Source organism: Choloepus didactylus, chromosome 22, assembly GCF_015220235.1.
Source record: "Choloepus didactylus isolate mChoDid1 chromosome 22, mChoDid1.pri, whole genome shotgun sequence".
NCBI lineage: Eukaryota > Metazoa > Chordata > Mammalia > Pilosa > Megalonychidae > Choloepus > Choloepus didactylus.
Window position 1 is genome coordinate 29,846,128 of NC_051328.1, and position 17,463 is coordinate 29,863,590.

General features: G+C 40.5%; 1 protein-coding gene and 2 pseudogenes across 2 annotated transcripts in view; all 3 read right to left on the minus strand.

Moving 5' to 3' along the window:
• RFWD3 (ring finger and WD repeat domain 3) overlaps positions 1-17,463 on the minus strand; it is a 49,516-nt gene that overhangs the window by 22,144 nt on the left and 9,909 nt on the right. For both annotated transcript variants that reach the window (XM_037816202.1, XM_037816201.1), the window contains exons 3-4: positions 7,135-7,334; positions 1,352-1,443 (exon numbers count right to left, since the gene is read on the minus strand). In XM_037816202.1, coding sequence (XP_037672130.1) covers positions 1,352-1,443; positions 7,135-7,334 — 292 coding nt within the window. The remainder of the gene's footprint in view (positions 1-1,351; positions 1,444-7,134; positions 7,335-17,463) is intronic.
• LOC119518810 lies at positions 4,445-6,952 on the minus strand (annotated as a pseudogene).
• LOC119518809 lies at positions 11,576-16,976 on the minus strand (annotated as a pseudogene).

Below are 17,463 nucleotides of genomic sequence, written 5' to 3' on the forward strand. Positions count from 1 at the left end.
CAGCAGCTATGAATCACTTGTCATTCTTCCTGGAAGGTATTCTGGCAAAATGTAATAACGACCATGAAAATAATCCTACTTTTTGATGTTATGAAATTCTTGGATATATTTTTCTTCACTTAAGAAAAGCGCTATCTGTACAAACACTTTTAAAAAAACAAACAAAAAACTAAAGCAAAACTGGCAACTACCCACATAACCAACAACAGGGAATGGTAGGTTAGTTATACATTCAAAGTTAGGTTCATTATCAATTCAAGTAGCTACAAAATATTTAGTTCATGTGAATCAATGAGGAAAAAAAGAAAACACCTAGAAAACAAAGAAATGATATAAACAGTCAGCTTACAGAAAACTAATACAAATGGTCAATAAGCATTCACTTATAATTTAAGAAATGCAAATTAAAGAGTCCATGTTTTCATCTGTTAGACTGGTACAAATTGATGTCTGATGACACCAAGTACTGTTGAGGGCGAGGGAGAAAGGGAAATGCTTATATACTGTTGCTGCAATTATAAATTGGCACAAATTTTATGGAGAGCAATTTGGCTTTATCTATCAAAAATAGAAATACATATATATTTTGACATAACCATCTCTTTGCTAGAAATATACCCCATAGATGTAGTCATAAATATTTGCCCACACAATTATAAAAGGATGTTTAGTGCAACATGATTTGTAACAGGAACAGCAGCAATAAAAAGGAAACAACCACAGTGTATAATGAAAATATTAACTGAAAATTTATTCACATGATGGAACACTATGCAGCTCTTAACCAGAACAAGATTCAACTCTTTGTACTGAAAACAGAAAATCCTCCAAGATGTAATAAGTGGGGGAAAAAGAGCAAGGCTCAGAACAAAGTATAATATATTTTCTTTTGTATACATTTAAAAAAAAGAAAATTTTTAAAAATAGATTTATATGGGCATAAAATTTTTCTAGAAGAAAAAAATAAACACCTGGAGACCATAAGACCATATAGAAACATGCAAAAAATAGATAAATGATGTTTCAAAATTGGCACAGTAAAAAACTGCTATATTAAGGAAAAGGGTGAACAGGTGCTATCTTAAAAAACTGTTTATTACATAATCATATTCTACCTGATAGTTTATAAAGAGCATTCCTACCTACTATTTCAAATGACAAGTCACCCTCACTCTTCCCTCACTTTTTTTTTTTTAAGCAGAGGAGGAAAGAGTCACACAAGTAAGCGTAACTGGGTAAGATCCACATCTGGATCTCCTGCCTACAACGCCTACAACCTTTCCATCTTGGCATACAATCCCCATTTTAAAATGAAAATCCAAACCTTTCCTTTAAAAGCTACTTATGTTACCTGCTTGGGGAGGATCTCTCCTCCATCGATACATGTAACTTCTTGCTCTGCTGAGCTACCTCCTGGTGGCTCTGCTGAGTCGTTCTCAGAAACTACAGGACAGGTAATTATACAAAAGACATAAGTCAGTTATCACAGGCTACTAGGAAAAAGCCTGACTCACTACAACTTTTTATTTCTAACAGTAATGTTGCTGCAAAACAGATAATTTTCCCAAGTAGCATCAGTGAATGTGTTTTTTTTTACTTATTTTGATTATTTTCAAACATACATAAAAGTAGACAGAAAAGTATATTAATTCACAAGTCCCAGGCCCCAATTTTAAAAATAATCAACATTTTGCCAATCATGTTTCTAAGCCCCCATTCCTATAGTTTTCTTTTTGTTGGAATATTTAATAACAATACCCTAAAAATGTTTCACTTGTGAAACTTAAGCAACACTGATTTTTAAAATATAAACACTGTATCATTATTATAGTTAACAAAACTAACAATAATCCTTTATTATCATTCTAATACCCAGATGACACACAGTTCATATTCAAAATCTCCCAATTGTTTCAAAGGTGTTTTTTTTTTTTTTTAAGTGGGTTTCCTCCAATCAGGATTCAAACATTCTCCACAATGAGCTTGACTGTTCCTGTCTCTTACATCTTTTTCATTCTATACCAATTCTTCCTCATTCTTTTTTTTCCTCCTGGTCATCGATTTGTTAAAAAAATCTGGTTATCTGATTATTTGTCCTGGTGGGAAGTCTTATATCCTGGATTTGGCTGACTGCTTCCTAGCGGTATTGTTTAATTTGTTCCTCTATCTTCTACTTTCCTAGTAATTAGATCTAGAGGTTTGTGCAAATTCCAGTTCAGTTTTGTGAGAGGAGGAGCAGAGCAGCAAGAATATTCCCCAGGTTGTGTGTGTATTTCTGATGGCAGCACATCAAGAGGCTGCCTAATGGGTTCAGGCGATGTCATCCCAATCCCACCATTAGCGGGCTCCTCAGCAACCATTCACAACCTCTGCTAATGATCAAGGAAGCACTTTTTAATTTTTAGTCATTTTTCTTTTTCACACTTGAATAGCCTAATCATAGGCTAGTGGAAGACTCTTCAAATGTGCTCCTCTTTCTTTTTTTCTTTTGTACTTCATATAAATGGAATCTCAAGTTATTTACTCTTTTTTGTCTGCTACTTTTGCTCTACTTTATGTAAGATTCTTCCATATTAATTGTAGTTCATTCATTCTCACTGCTGTATAGTATTTCACTGTGTGACTATACTACAATTATTTAAGCATTCTACCACTGATGGATTATTGGGTAGTTTTGTTTTTTGCTATTACAAATAGTGCTAGATATAACACCTAGAAGTAGATGTGCTGGGTCCTAGGTTATACATCTATTGAATTTTAAAAAATATTATTCCAAAATGTTTGTACCAATTTACACTCCTATCAGGAGTGTATGAGAGTTCTGTTTGCTATATATTCCCTCAGTCTTTTTAACTTTAACCATTTTGGTGAGTACCTATTGATTCTGCAATGTGGTTTTCAACTGCACTTCCCCGATGATTCATGAAACCTTTTAAAAATATACTGATTGCCATTTGGATATTCTCTTTTGGGAGCACTTTTCAAACCTTTCGTCCCTTTTTCTATTAGATTGTAGGAGAAGTTATTTATATATCCTAGATAAAAGGAATTTTTCACATACATGTATTGTCAATGTCTTTTTTAGACTGTGTGTTGCCATTTCATTAAACTCTCTTAATGTCTTTCAATGAACATAAATTCTAAATTTTAATTTAGTCCTGAGTTTACAAATTTTTTCCTTTATAGTCACACTTTTTTTTTTAACTTTGCTTATGCTTATTTGCTTATTTCAGTTATACTGAATCTAATTTATACACCATAAAATTCACCGGGTTTTAGTGTACAGTTCAGTGATTTTAGTATATTTACAGAGTTGTACAACCATCATCACAATCCTATTTTAAACCCCCAAAATCCCTCATGCCCATTTACAATTACTTACCGTTTGCACTTGCAGCCCTAAACCACTCTGTCTGTAAGTGGAATCACTCAATATTTATGGTTTACTGCCATACAAAAATTTAAAAAAAAAAAAAATTAGGTAGTTTTCTTTTATTACACTTGACTTAGCCAAAGGCTGATAAGCAATGTAGTTTTTAAAATTGTTTCTAGATTTCAAAATACTCCCTACTCCTGGGTTTTAAAAGAATTCATTCACATATTTCTCTAATACTAGTTAAGATGTTGCCCAGCCCAATCAGCATGGGTCTTAATCCTGTTACTGGAGTCCTTTATAAGCAGAATGAGATTCAGACACAAGGAAAGCAACAGAAGGAGCAGCCAGAAGCTAAAACCAATGGAGAAGGGAGAGGTCGTAAGACGCCTCCATGTGCCTTGCCGTGTGACAAGCTTAGGACCCAGGATCACTGGCAGCCAGCCCCTGAACACCAGTCTTCAGGAAGAAAGCATTGCCAAGATGACGCCTTGATTTGGACTTTCTCTTAGCCTCAAAACCATTACCAAATAAATTCCCATTGTTTAAACAAACAAACAAAAAGATCTAGGGGTCTTAAATAGATTCAGGTTCGTTCTTTTTTTTTTTTCTGGTGGCAACAGTACTTCCTAGGTGGTGTGTGTATATCTGATTGCAGCACATCAAGAGGGATATAAGGTCTGGTAGGCCCAATATTTGAGAAGTTGAGATCAATCAATGGGTTCAGGTGGTGTCAATCTGGTCCTTCCATTAAAAAGAATCCCATCAACCTTTCACCTAATGGCCTTAGGATCCACTTATGATCTTTGCCTAGATACATTATTTCAATAGGAGTTGCAAAATGGTGATCTTTTCTATCCTTCCTGCTATAATTATTAGCTAGAATTTTTCTACTACAAAAAAACACCTCCTACATTAATTATTTGGTTATCCTGAATGCAGTTCACACAGCAAAAGCAAGATAAATACTTGATTCTTTCCCTTTATTTACAACTTTCCAGAGTAATGAAGTTGAGACTCCAGCAACTTCTGACAGCAATAAATGAGATTTTTAAAACATATGTCATTATGAACTTATAGATTTTCATCTATTTGATTGCTTCAATCCATTGCATTCAATATTCTTTTATGGTGTTCAAATTGTGCCATCTTAGGCTGCTAAAGGCCCTTTCAACGTGGCTCCTGTGCCTAATGACATAACTCTATTAGACTTTGCCATTTTTCCAAGAATCCCTAAGTTCCTTTTAGTGAGAAAGGTTATGAAAGACCACAAGCTGGGGTTATCAGTGTTTTGGTTTTTTTTTTTAACCATTTAACTTGTTTAAATGTTTCTTCACAAATGGTGGAAAATACTGAAGTACAGAAGACAAGGAATAATCATACTGTTGTGGCCAACATTAGAAATATGAAATCATGAATGTAAAACATTTTCTGGCTTAAAAAACAAATCTGGAAGTCACTGCAGCTCTAGTAGGGCTGGTCTCTGCATTCCTAAGGTGCTTGCCTTTGTCCGTTTTTCCAGATCCTCCCTCCATGGCCACCTCTTCTCTCCATCTGTTCCATCGGAGATCTAGGAGGCCACCTAGGGCCACCTTGTCTTCCTCCACCGAAGTCACCCCAGTCCATGCCCTGGCCGCCCTGGAAGCTACCTCTGTCTCCACCAAGGCCACCTCTGAACATCCACCAGGACCACTGTGGTCCATAAGATCACCTCTCCCTCCCTGCATGCTGTCAGAGCTGCCTCTGCCACAGTCACCGCCTGGGGGTGGAAGGAGTGGCGGGAAGAAGTCTTCAGACTTAGGGGCCTTACACTGGTTAAATTCTGTCCTCTAGGTGAAGTTCTGATTTCCACATCCTAGACCTGAGGCACTGCTGGTCTCTAGCTTGGTTCTGGACATTTCCTCCTCTAGATGGGTTCCCTCAAAAATCCTGGGGCCCTTTTAAGGGGAAGCTTCCACTGTTTCCTCCACGACCTCCCATGAGACCCACTGGTCCCCCAGGACCTCCTGGTCCCCCTACACCTCCACAGAGTGGGGGTGGCATCCCTTTGCCCTCATGGGTGTTCACTGCATGTTCACTGGAGGCTTCTTCTGTGCAAGAAAAGACTTTAAGTTTGCTCCCTTGAAAATCTTTCCCATCAAACCACTCCATGGCAGTCTTGGCTGTCTGTGGGTCTTCACATGACACAGTGGCATTGCCTTTGGGCTTTCCTGTTTCCCTGTACAGGCAGATGTTGATCATGCGTTGCCCAGGTCTCTCATTCACCTTCATAACCCCACACTGCTTAAAGAAGCCTGACAGGTCATCTAGAGTCACACTGTCATTTAATCCTTGCACATAAATTGTAGTATCTTCATCTGGATCTACAGGCAGGCCTAGATCAAGATCTGGTTCTTAATCCATGGGTCCACCAGGCTTATTGAAGCTACTTGCTTTCAAGCACCCATTCCACCATATCCTCCTTTCCACCTACCTTTTCTTGTGCCTCCATGATCAAATCTCCCTCTTCTCCTGCCCCAGTTGTCAGGGTCACTCATGCTCCAGTTCTCTTTTGGTCTGGAAAATCCTCCAGACTCCTGCCCATAACACTCATGCTCCTGGGGTGATCCTGTCAGAATTAACTCTGCTGCCTGTAGCTGCTGCTCTATCGGTTATAATGACTTGGAGCCTGGCTATAGGATCCAGTCTGGGGGAAATAACTAGCGGGAAGCTGCTGTTCACAGTTGCTCTGTTGACCATAGCTACTCTGCTATCCATAGCTGCTCAGCTGCCCATAGGTGTTTTGCTGACAGTAACTGCTCTCATCATAACTAGTCAGCTGTTGAGAGGAATAGCTGGTAGGAGGATAGGATGGAGATGTAGTGACTGACTTCAAGGGGAAGCTCCCAGGTACCTGAGTATAACTGTATTTATCTGTCCATATCCTAGGATGGGCTGTAACCTCCTGTGCTAGACTAAGGTTGACTAGTCTCAGCAGGCTTGCTATCATCCTTCGGTCTTACAGTTGCAGTGTCTGCTGGCTGCTGCCTATAGGTTGGGTAGGCAGGCTGAGTGCTGTATGCGGACTGAGCTGCAAAGGAGGCCTGGGTGGTAGCAACTGTAGCAGTGGTGGTATCACAAGCACCAGTGCCATACTCCTGGACAGTCTGGCTGTAAGCCTAGGACGCAGTTGGAGTAGCATAGCCAGTAGGAGGCTGTCCATAAGAAGACACATAGGCAGTCTGCCCATAGGTCACAGTGGTCTGAGCCTGGGTATAGCTGACATCAGCGGGCTGTCCAAAGGTCCCATAACTTTGTTGCCCACGTGCCTGGGTGGTCTGTGCATATCCTTGAGTGGGCTGGAAGGTAAAAGCACTGCAGCTCTGCTGCGATGGAGCTTGGCTATAACTACTGTAATCCGTGAACCCCATTTTCTCTCCTTCCAACTCATTCTCTCAACCTGTGGTTTTTAACATAGGAAAAATATCCGCTGTAGGGATCTCTGTCCGCCTACTGCAAAATAAAGTTCCACTTGCATAAGTGGCATCCTACAGAGGGTACTAAATTTACAAAATTTAAATAAGAATCTACTTTTTTCTTAAATATCTAAGAAACTGAAAGGGATTATAAAATGCCATTACAAAGCAATTAACTCACTGGGTCACAAATCACATTAAACTGTGAGTCAGAAGAAATCCTCTTGATATAATTATGGCCAGGGAAAGCTCTGTAAGCTTTCTGGACCTTAGACTTGTGAATCCAAACCTAGACAAAAGACTCACCTTCCAGAATGACTGCCCCAGGTTCCTGTGCCTGGACAACCTCTTCATACTCTGCAGGGCTGTCATTGTCAGATTCAGAGCTATCTGATACCTGCAACTCTTCTGAGACAAGATTCCTGGCGCGCGAATAGTCAGAGGCAGTTGGCAAGGGAGGCTGGGTCCTGCTCACTTGAAAGTAAGCATCCAATGGGGCTCTCGTTCTAGGTATGCAGAAACATAACAGAATTATCATACAACGGAGCATCATCACAAGAATAACCCACAGTAATTTGAAGATAATTCCAGTCATGCCAACTCAACTCCACATCCTTAAAGGCTGCCTTTCAAAGTTGAAGCAGGAATAGCAGATGCTGGTTGGCCTGGAAATTCTCTTCTCCATTCAGTCATAGCTAGATTAGCCCACTCTGGTGCTTGACCCTTCTGCTATGGCTGAGTTAAGCCTACTTCACTGGCATTTGGCCATAGGTCAGTATCTCTTAAAGGACCCAAGTCAGCAATTTGTCTGCTGATAACAGGGGGTTGGCCTTGTTGAGTAAATAAGGCCTTATGGGATTTTACTGCCACAGCTACCCAGACCAAGGCCTGTAGGGATATAACAGGAAGTCTGGCCTCAGCCATCATTGCTTCCCATCTTATTATTATCTTTTTTTTCCTTTTTAGTTTTTATTGGGATGGTTCAGATACCATACAATTATCCAAAGAGCCAAAGTGTACAATCAGTTGACCCTGGTACCCTCATACAGCTGTGCATCCATCACCACACTTAATTTTTATTCAATTTTTAGAACCTTTTCATTACTCCAGACAATAAATAAAGTGAAAGATGAAAAAAGAAAAAAAGAAAAGGAAACTCGAATCCTCCCCTATCCCTAACCAACCCCCCTCAATTGTTGACTCATAGTGTTGGTATAGCACATTTGTTACTGTTTATGAAAAAATGTTGAAATACTACTAACTGTAGTATATAGTTTGCAATAGGTATATATTTCTTCCCTATATGCTCCTCTATTATTAACTTCTAATTGTATTGTCATACATTTGTTCTGGTTCATGGAAGAGATTTCTAGTATTTGTACAGTTAATCATGGACATTGCCCACCACAGGATTCAGTTTTATACATTTCCATCTTTTGATCTCTAACTTTCCTTCTAGTGACATATGACTCTGAGCTTCCCCTTTCCACCTCATTCACACACCATTCGGCACTGTTAGTTATTCTCACATCTTGCTACCGACACCTCTGTTCATTTCCAAACATTTAAGTTCATCCTAGTTGAACATTCTGCTCATACTAAGCAACTGCTCCCCATTCTTAAGCCTTGTCCTATATCTTGGTACCTTATATTTCATATCTATGAGTTTACATATTAGTTCCTATCAGTGAGACCCTGCAATATTTGTCCTTATGTGTCTGGCTCATTACACTCAATATATTGCCCTCGAGGTTTTGTCATCAACCCATTTTTTTTTTTTAATATGGTTTTGTTCACACACCATACATTCCATCCTAAGTAAATAATCAATGGTTCTCTGTATGGTCATATATTTATGTGTTCACCACCTTCACCACTATCTATATAAGGGCATCTGCATTTCTTTCACAAGGCAGGAGGGAGAGTCAAAGAAGGTAGAGAGGCAAAGAGGGGAAAAAAAAAATGACAGCTAGGAAGCAGCAAAAGGAAAAATAACCTTAAATCAAAGTAGATTAAAGAGTCAGACAACACCATCAATGTCAAGTGTCTAAGATGCCTCCCCTATCTCCCCTCTTATCTGCATTTACCTTGGTGTATTGCCTTTGTTACATTAAAGGAAGCATAATACAATGATTCTGTTACAGTCTCTAGTTTATGCTGATTGCATCCCTCCCCCAATGCCTCCCCATTTTTAACACCTTGCAAGGTTGACATTTGCTTGTTCTCCCTCGTAAAAGAACATATTTGTAGATTTTATCACAATTGCTGAACACTCTAGATTTCACCAAGTTACACAGTCCCAGTCTTTACCTTTCCTCCTTTCTTCTGGTGTCTCCAACCTTCCTCTCTCAACTGTATTCATAGTTATCTTTGTTCAGTGTACTTACATTGCTGTGCTACCATCTCCCAAAATTGTGTTCTAAACCACGCACTCCTGTCTTCTCCTATCACTCTGTAGCGCTCCCTTTAGTATTTCCTGTAGGGTGGGTATCTTGTTCACAAAGTCTCTCATTGTCTGTCAGAAAATACCTTGAGCTCTCCCTCATATTTGAAGGACAGCTTTGCTGGATATACGATTCTTGGTTGGCAGTTTTCCTCTTTCAGTATCTTAAATATATCACCCCACTTCCTTCTTGCCTCCATGGTTTCTACTGAGAAATCCATACATAATCTTATCAAACTTCCCTTGTATGTGATGGATTGCTTTTCTCTTGCCTCTTTCAGGATTCTCTTTGTCTTTGGTGTTTGATAATCTGATTATTAAGTGTCTTAGTGTAGACCTATTTAGATTTATTCTGTTTGGGGTATGCTGCACTTCTTGGATCTGTAATTTTACGTCTTTCATAAGAGATGGGAAATTTTCATTGATTATTTCCTCTATTATTGCTTCTGCCCCTTTTCCCTTCTCTTCTCTTTCTGGGACACCCATGACAAGTTTCATGTTGTCATTCAACTCCCTGAGACGCTGCTCCTATTTTTGCATTCTTTTCCCTATCTGTTCTTTTGTGTGTAGGATTTCAGGTGTCTTGTTCTCCAGTTCCTGAGTGTTTTATTCTGTCTCTTGAGATATGCTGTTGTATGTCTCCATGTCTTTCATCTCTTGTGTTGTGCCTTTCATTTCGATAGATTCTGCCAGTAGTTTTTTCAAACTTTTGATTTCTACCTTATGTATGCTTAGTATTTCCATTATATGTTTCATCTCTTTTGCCATATCTTCCCTAAACTCTTTGAACTGATTTAGTATTAGCTGTTTCAATTCCTGTATCTCAGTTGAAGTGCAATTTTCTTCCTTTGACTGGGCCATAACTTTGTTTTTCTTAGTACAGGTTGTAGTTTTCTGTTGTCTAGGCATCTGATTTCCTTGGTTACCCCAATCAGGTTTTCCCAGGCCAGAACAGGCTCAGGTCTCAGAAGGGGGCAACACTCAGTATTCCCTAAGGGTGTGTCTTAGAAGACTGACAGACCTTGTGAGGCCTCAAAGCTGCTGTGCTTTTCCTAACCTGCCCAGCAGGTGGTGCCTGTCAGCCTGTCGCTCCTGACTGGTGTAAGGAGGTGTGGCCCCCTTAGTTTCTGTTTTGGCTGTTTTCCCCCAGACTCTTGGGTTTGGTTGTGAAAGGAAGACAGGGAGTAGAGCTGGGCACCACCTCCTTCCTCTTAGGGAAGATACACCCCCTACGGAGTTATCATCTGCGTTTAAATAGGTTCTTTGCCTTTCTGACTCTGCTATCTCCACCCTTGTCTGGGTCAGAGCTCTGGAAACTGAAAATGGCTGAGGCTTTCTCCACTGAGCTGCTCAGGATGAAAGAGAGAAAAATGGATGGAAAGCCCCCTTTCAGGGCCTGTCCATGGCCCCCCCCCAGTTTCACCTATTGGCCAGAGATAGCACCTGGTCCTCTGGGCTCCCCCTCCCGGGACAGAGAAGTCTTCTGTCTCTTTAAGGTCAGCTGTCACTAAAAGCCTCTGTCTGCTTGTTCGGTATTTGTAGCTTGTATTGTGCAGTCCACATTTGTTAATTAAAACCCCAGTTAGAGCTGGACTGAGGTATATTTGATTGTTCACAGAGTGCTGCTTTCTACTACAGCAAGGTTTTGCAGTTCCAGCTGCTGTGCGGGGGAGGGGGCTCCTGGCTTGGGTCTGCAGTTTTTACTTACAGATTTTATGCTGCGCTCTCAGGCATTCCTCTCAATCCAGGTTGGTATATAATGTGTAGACAGTCACAGTTGTCCCCCACCAGTTATTCTAAATTATTTACTAGTTGTTCATGGTTGCTTATTAGTTGTTCCAGGGGAACTAACTAACTTCCACTCCTCTCAATGCCGCCATCTTCTGTCAGTAATGCACTTTTAAAATCCTCTGGCTTTAAATCACTTTTTAAATGCCCATAATGTGCCCTTTGCAGATGTTAGCATATACCAAGTTTATTAATTGTATGATTTGAATTCAGTGGGGCATACAAACCATTTCAGGTGTTTAAGGACTTTTTACTGAATAGAAAAACATAAACTTAAAAGTTGTGTAGTAATAAGAAATCTTCCACACCGAATAGAAACTATTAGTAGTTTTCATTTTTTTAGTTATTTTTTTCTGAAGGTGTAATTCGCTTTCATGCAATCATATTTTTCCTGACACTGAATTTTACATTTTTTACAATACATCCTTTAAATATAAAAATTGGTAAGATAAATAAAGTTTCAACTTAATTAGCTGATCTCTGATTTCCTGGTTTTCTATGACCTTATCACCGATTCTATAAAAAAGTGCCAGGTCAAGAAGCAATAGTGGAGTAATTCTTCAAGTTTTTTCAGCACCCTTGCCAAGTAAGCATGTATCATTCTTGATGTCCTTCTGCCATTTACAGTAAGAAGAACATCACATCTAATTCTTCCGTCATTGTATATGCAGGTGTCCCTACATCAATAGATTTGATTCAAAAAAAAAAAAAAAAAAAAAGTTTGTTCCCATTGTATTCTTCATAACCTCTTAAAAGGCAGAAGCTCAGATTTCCAGCTATGTTTCTTTGTAAAATAACATCTTTACAGTTACACAAGTACTGTGGTAATTCCAGCCACATGACCCAGGACGGGGACTAGCCGCGGAGTGGGGCAGTGTTGTGGTTGGAGTCCAGGCCTACTGGGCTGCTATAGTCTTCTTGGATGACTTCAAAAGCTTTGAGAACCAGAGAAGACACGTTTTACGATAATGCAATCACCTAGATCTGTCTGACCTGTTAATTCAATGCCATTCAACACTCAACAAAACGTCACCTGTTTCTATTCTTCCATCTTTCTTTACGACTCCTCCAGGCTCAACCCTCATGACATAGATAGGCAAATCCCATTCCCTATGGGATGCTCCCCCGGCAACCATCAAGCCAAGGGACTCACCGGAATCTTTCTGGACACATCACCTTCACATGACAAGTGACCACAAGATGGAGGAGCTTGTTGCTCCTCTACCCAGGCCCTGCAGACTGGCTGCTGTTGTTGTTCCACCCTGCTTTCTGAAAGATGTCAGGCTCTGCTGTTGAACTTGGTAAGACATGATGAGTTGAACATGCCTTTCACTAGCCTGTATCAGATGACCTGCACGCTTTGGGCTGCAGAATGGAAGTTCATGTACATTGATGGCTAACACGTGATCATTCTCCTCCAGCTGACCATGTCATTCTGCCATGCTACCATCCAGCACATTGAAAATGAACTCCCTAGGCCCATCCGTCTTGGGCACCATTTTTGTTTTGTTTTGTTCTTTAATGCAATTTAATTGAGAAATACTCACACAGCATAGAAACCATCTGAAGTATACAATCATTAGCTCACAATATCATCACATAGTTGTGCATACAGCCCTATGATGGTTAGGTTCGTGTGTCAACTTGGCCAGGTGATATTGCCCAGATGTCTGGTCAAGCAAGCACTGGCCTAACCATTACTGCAAGTATATTATTTGTGGTTGGTTAATAAACTAGAAGGCTGGTTTATTAAATCATCAGTCAATTGACTGCATCTGTGGCTGATTGCATCTGTGGCTGATTACATCAATGAAGGGCATGCCTCCCACAATGTGAGAATTCAATCAGCTGGATCTAATCAACAATCAGTTGAAAACTTTTAAGGGAAGAGAGAACGTTCACCTCCTCTTCAATCAGCCAGCCTCTCCTGGGGAGTTCATCGAAGACCTTCATTGGAGTCGCCAGCTCACTGCCTGCCCTACAGAATTTGCACTTGTGCATCCTGCCCTCCAGAATTTGGACCTGTGCATCCTGCCCTACAGAATTCGGACTCATGCATCCTGCTCTACAGAATTTGGACTCGTGCATCCACAAGGTTGTGTGAGACTTTTATAAAAACTCGCATTTACCGATATCTCCTGTTGGTTCTGTTTCCCTACAGAACCCTAACTAATACAAGTCCCACGATCAAATTTAGAACATTTCAGTACTCCAAAAAAAAAGAAATAAGAGAAAATAAAACCCTAATACCCCCATACTCCTTATCCCCCCATATTACTGACCCCTAGTACTGGTGTGGCACATTTGTTACTGTTGACGAAAAGACTATTAAAGTATTACTAGTTAACTATAGTCCATAGTTTGCCATAGGTACATTTTTTTCCCATATACCCCTCTACTATTAACTCCTTATAAGAGTGTCATACAACTGTCTCTCGTTCATGAAAGAATTTTTTTATATTTGTACAGTTAATCATGGACAATGTGCACCACAAGATTCACTGTGTTATACATTCCCATGTTGTAACCGCCAACTTTCCTTCTGGTGACTCTAAACTTCCCCTTTCCACCACACTTGCACACCATTCAGCACAGTAACGTACTACTGTCACATCTGTCCATTTCCAAATGTTTAAGTTCCACCTAGTTAACCACCCTGCACATATTAAGCAACCACTCCTTTAGCCTCATTCTATATCCTGCTAACCAATATTCTATATTTTATGTCTATGAGTTTACATATTATAGTTAGTTCGTATCAGTGAGATCACAAAATATTTGTCCTTTTGTGACTGACTTATTTCATTTAACATACTGTTTCAAGGTTCATCCAAGTTGTTGCATGCTTCAGGACTTTATTCCTTCCTACTTGTGTACCAGCTTTATTCCAAGCTGCTCATCAAGGCTGCTTTTGTTGAGAATCACATGGAAGCTTGCATCCCAGAGTCCACAGATATCCAGTGCCAGACCACTGTTAACTGCTCTGGAACTCTTCTCTCAGCATAGTCAGCAGCAGCATCAGGCAGGGTTGCCACAGGAGATAGAGGGCATAGGTGTGAGTTGCCTTGCTGATGTCCATGTCGTTGACCTTTAAAGTACTGTCTCCCAGCAGTAGCCAGCTGTCTCTGGCAATCACCCTATCACGATAAATGTGTTGGATAATGATATGGACCAGAGGCATTTCACTGCCTCCCACAAGCCTAATGGAGAGACTTTCATTGGGATCCACTCGATAGTGATGCTGGTAATTTCACCATCTGGAATCAGGTGATACAAACTTAGAAAGACTTCAAGGGCAATGGTATTTTCAGAATTTTCCCTTTCCTGGTCCACCTTATTGGCAATTGCATTCCACTCTTTGTCCTGCAAAGAACACTCAAAGCTTGATTTAGTTTTTAAAAAGATCTGTTTCTTGATCCCTTTGTGTATAACCTGATCGATCCCTGGAACTTTGGGTATCTGTGTGACACCTGAAACTCAAGAGCTAGAGCTCGGCAGATATGAATGTCAGTATTAGCGCATACAGCAACTGTTAAAAAGGTTAAAAAGAGCCCAGACTTCAATTAGAGATATCAATGAAACAATCTAGTTAGGACTAGGGCAAATCGGGCCAAAGAGTAAAGGATGATACTGCGTTTTAAAATTTCACCTTCCACGTGAGACCAAGGGAAGAGATGTTTGTTTGGTGCAGGAGCTACATTTCCTAAACAATTTAACTCAGACAGTATGTTCAAATACCATAATTACATGGAACTTTTAATAGGAAGTGAGACCTGGTAGGTTTGTACAGGTTAGTGTGAAACAGGGACATATCCCAAAATAATTTGGGCAGAGACTAAAAATATATACCCGAGGCGCCGGGGGAAAATGTGGAAGTGTTGACTTCCTTACCTGGATTGTTGCTGATGCTCTCATGAATATTGAGGACTGGCGTTTTGGTATGCCAAGCCCTCTATCTTGGGGCTTGCCCTTATGGAGCTCATTACCGCAAAGGAGAGGTGAAACCTGCTTATAATTGTGCCTAAGAGTCTCCCCCTGAGTACCTCTTTGTTGCTCAGATGTGACCCTCTCTCTCCAGCTAACCCAACTCGGTAGGTGAACTCACTGCCCTCCCCACTATGTGGGACCTGACTCCCAGGGGTAGAAAACTCCCTGGCAATGTGGGATATGACCCCCAGGGACGAATCTAGACCCCGCATTGTGGGATTGAGAGCATCTTGACCAAAAGGGGGATGTGAAATGAAACGAAATAAAGTTTAAGTGGCTGAGAGACTTCAAATGGAGTCAAGAGGTCACTTGGGTGGGCACTCTTACACACTATATAGATAACACTTTTTAGGATTTAATGTACTAGAATAGCTAGAAGAAAATACCTGAAACTATCAAACTGCAACCCAGTTTCCTTGACTCTTGAAAATGATTGTATAACAGTGTAGCTTACAAGGGGTGACTGTGTGATTGTGAAAACCTTGCGGATCGCACTCCCTTCATCCAGGGTATGAATGGATGAGTAGAAAAATGTGGACAAAAACTAAAAGAAAAATAGGGTGGGGGGGATGGTTTGGGTGTTCTTTTTTACTTTTATTTTTTATTCTTATTTTTACTTTTTTTTTTATTCTTATTTTTACTTTTTCTGGTATAAGGAAAATGTTCAAAAAAAATAGATTGTGGTGATGAATGCACAACTATATGATGGTTCTGTGAAAAGTTTGTTGTACACCACAGATGATTGTACGATATGTGAATATATCTCAGTAAAACTAAATTGAAAAAAAAAAAAGATCTGCTTCTCATAGTGGATAGCTCAAAGGGTCATGTGCTAGTTTGATTGCTCTGGCCAGGATCCAATGGGTTTGCTGGCTGACCGTCCTCCACCATGGACACGTAGGCAGGGTTGTCTAGGCCTGGCTCATCCGACACTAGGGAGATGGTGGCAGTTGCAGAAACCTCTGGGGAGTGTCGTTGCTGTAAGACTCGCGCGGTCATCAATTCAGCCATCTTGTGAGTGCCCTTCCTGTCTTTGGTCAGGCCGTAGTGGGAAGCACCATTACAGCTCGTTTTAAAGTGATGCTCAAGATCACAGTGCTGCAACATCTCAGTGCAGAGGTCCTTGAAAGGGCAGGTCACCATGAGCTTGTTGATGAGCTTGTTGACCAGGATGCTGGACTTCTTGCAATGCTACAGCACTACAAGCTTAGGACCCATGGGACAGAAGTCTTTCTCCACCAGGAAGTTGGTAAGGCAGAGTATGCAGTAGGTTATGCCCACAGGGCGTGTCTGGAGGGTCCAGCAAAGCTTGAATGCAGATGTGGCATATGCGGTCACCATCCACATCCTCTGTATAGGTGTAGAAGTGGTTTCCCTCAGGGGTGTGGGCTTGACTGCAAACCACACACAGGGGCTCAGGGCTGGGGTCCAGGTCATCAACAGGGCATGGTTGATGGGGATACAATGTGACAGAAAACCCAGTAAAACAGTATTTCCTGGGGAGCAAATCAATATCATCATCTAGAAGCCATCCATAACCATTTTCAGGTATGTCTTGGGCTTTCAAAGCAGCAGCAACAAGGCAGCTTTCATCCCTGTGGGTGAACTGAGCAACAACCTGGGCAGCCAGAGGTGTGACCAGCCTCAACCTCAGTATACAGGTGTCAGTATTTACTGCAGTTTACCAGCCTCTTCCTACCGCTCTTCCACAGCCACTGCTCCTCCAGACTGCAGAGTTTCAAAATAGTTGATTCAGACAGTTCCTACGGTTCAATAGTTGTTTTGACAGAGGGACTGATTCCTGGAGCTTCCTCCTCTAAGAATTGATAGTGTCTTTTGAAGCAAAAAAGTTCTAAATTTTGATGAAGTCCTGTTTATCTATTTTTTTCTTTTGTTGCTTGAGCTTTTAGTGTCATATCTATGAAACCACTGCCTAATTAAAGGGTCATAAAGATTTATCCCTGTGTTTTCTTCTAAGAATTTCATAGTTTTAGCTCTTTCACTTAGGCCTTTGATTCACATTAAGTTAACTTCTATATTTGGCATGAGGTCCAAATTAATTCTTTGGCATATGGATATCCACTTGTCAGCAGGATTTGCTGAAAAGACTCTTCTTTCTCCATTGAATTGTTTTTAAATCCTTGTCAAAAAACAAATGACCATAATGTGAGGGTGTATTTCTGAACTCTCAATTCTATTCTATTATCTATTATGTCTATCCTTAATGCTAGTTCCATAGTCCTGATTACTGTAGCTTTCATTAAGTTTTGAAATTGGGAAGTGAGTCCTCCAACTTTGTTCTGGGAATTTTTAAAAACTTGTTATTTTGAAATAATTTCAAACGTATAGAGCAATTACAAAAATAGTACCAAACCCACACAAAGAACTCCAACATACTCCCAACCCAGATACCCAAA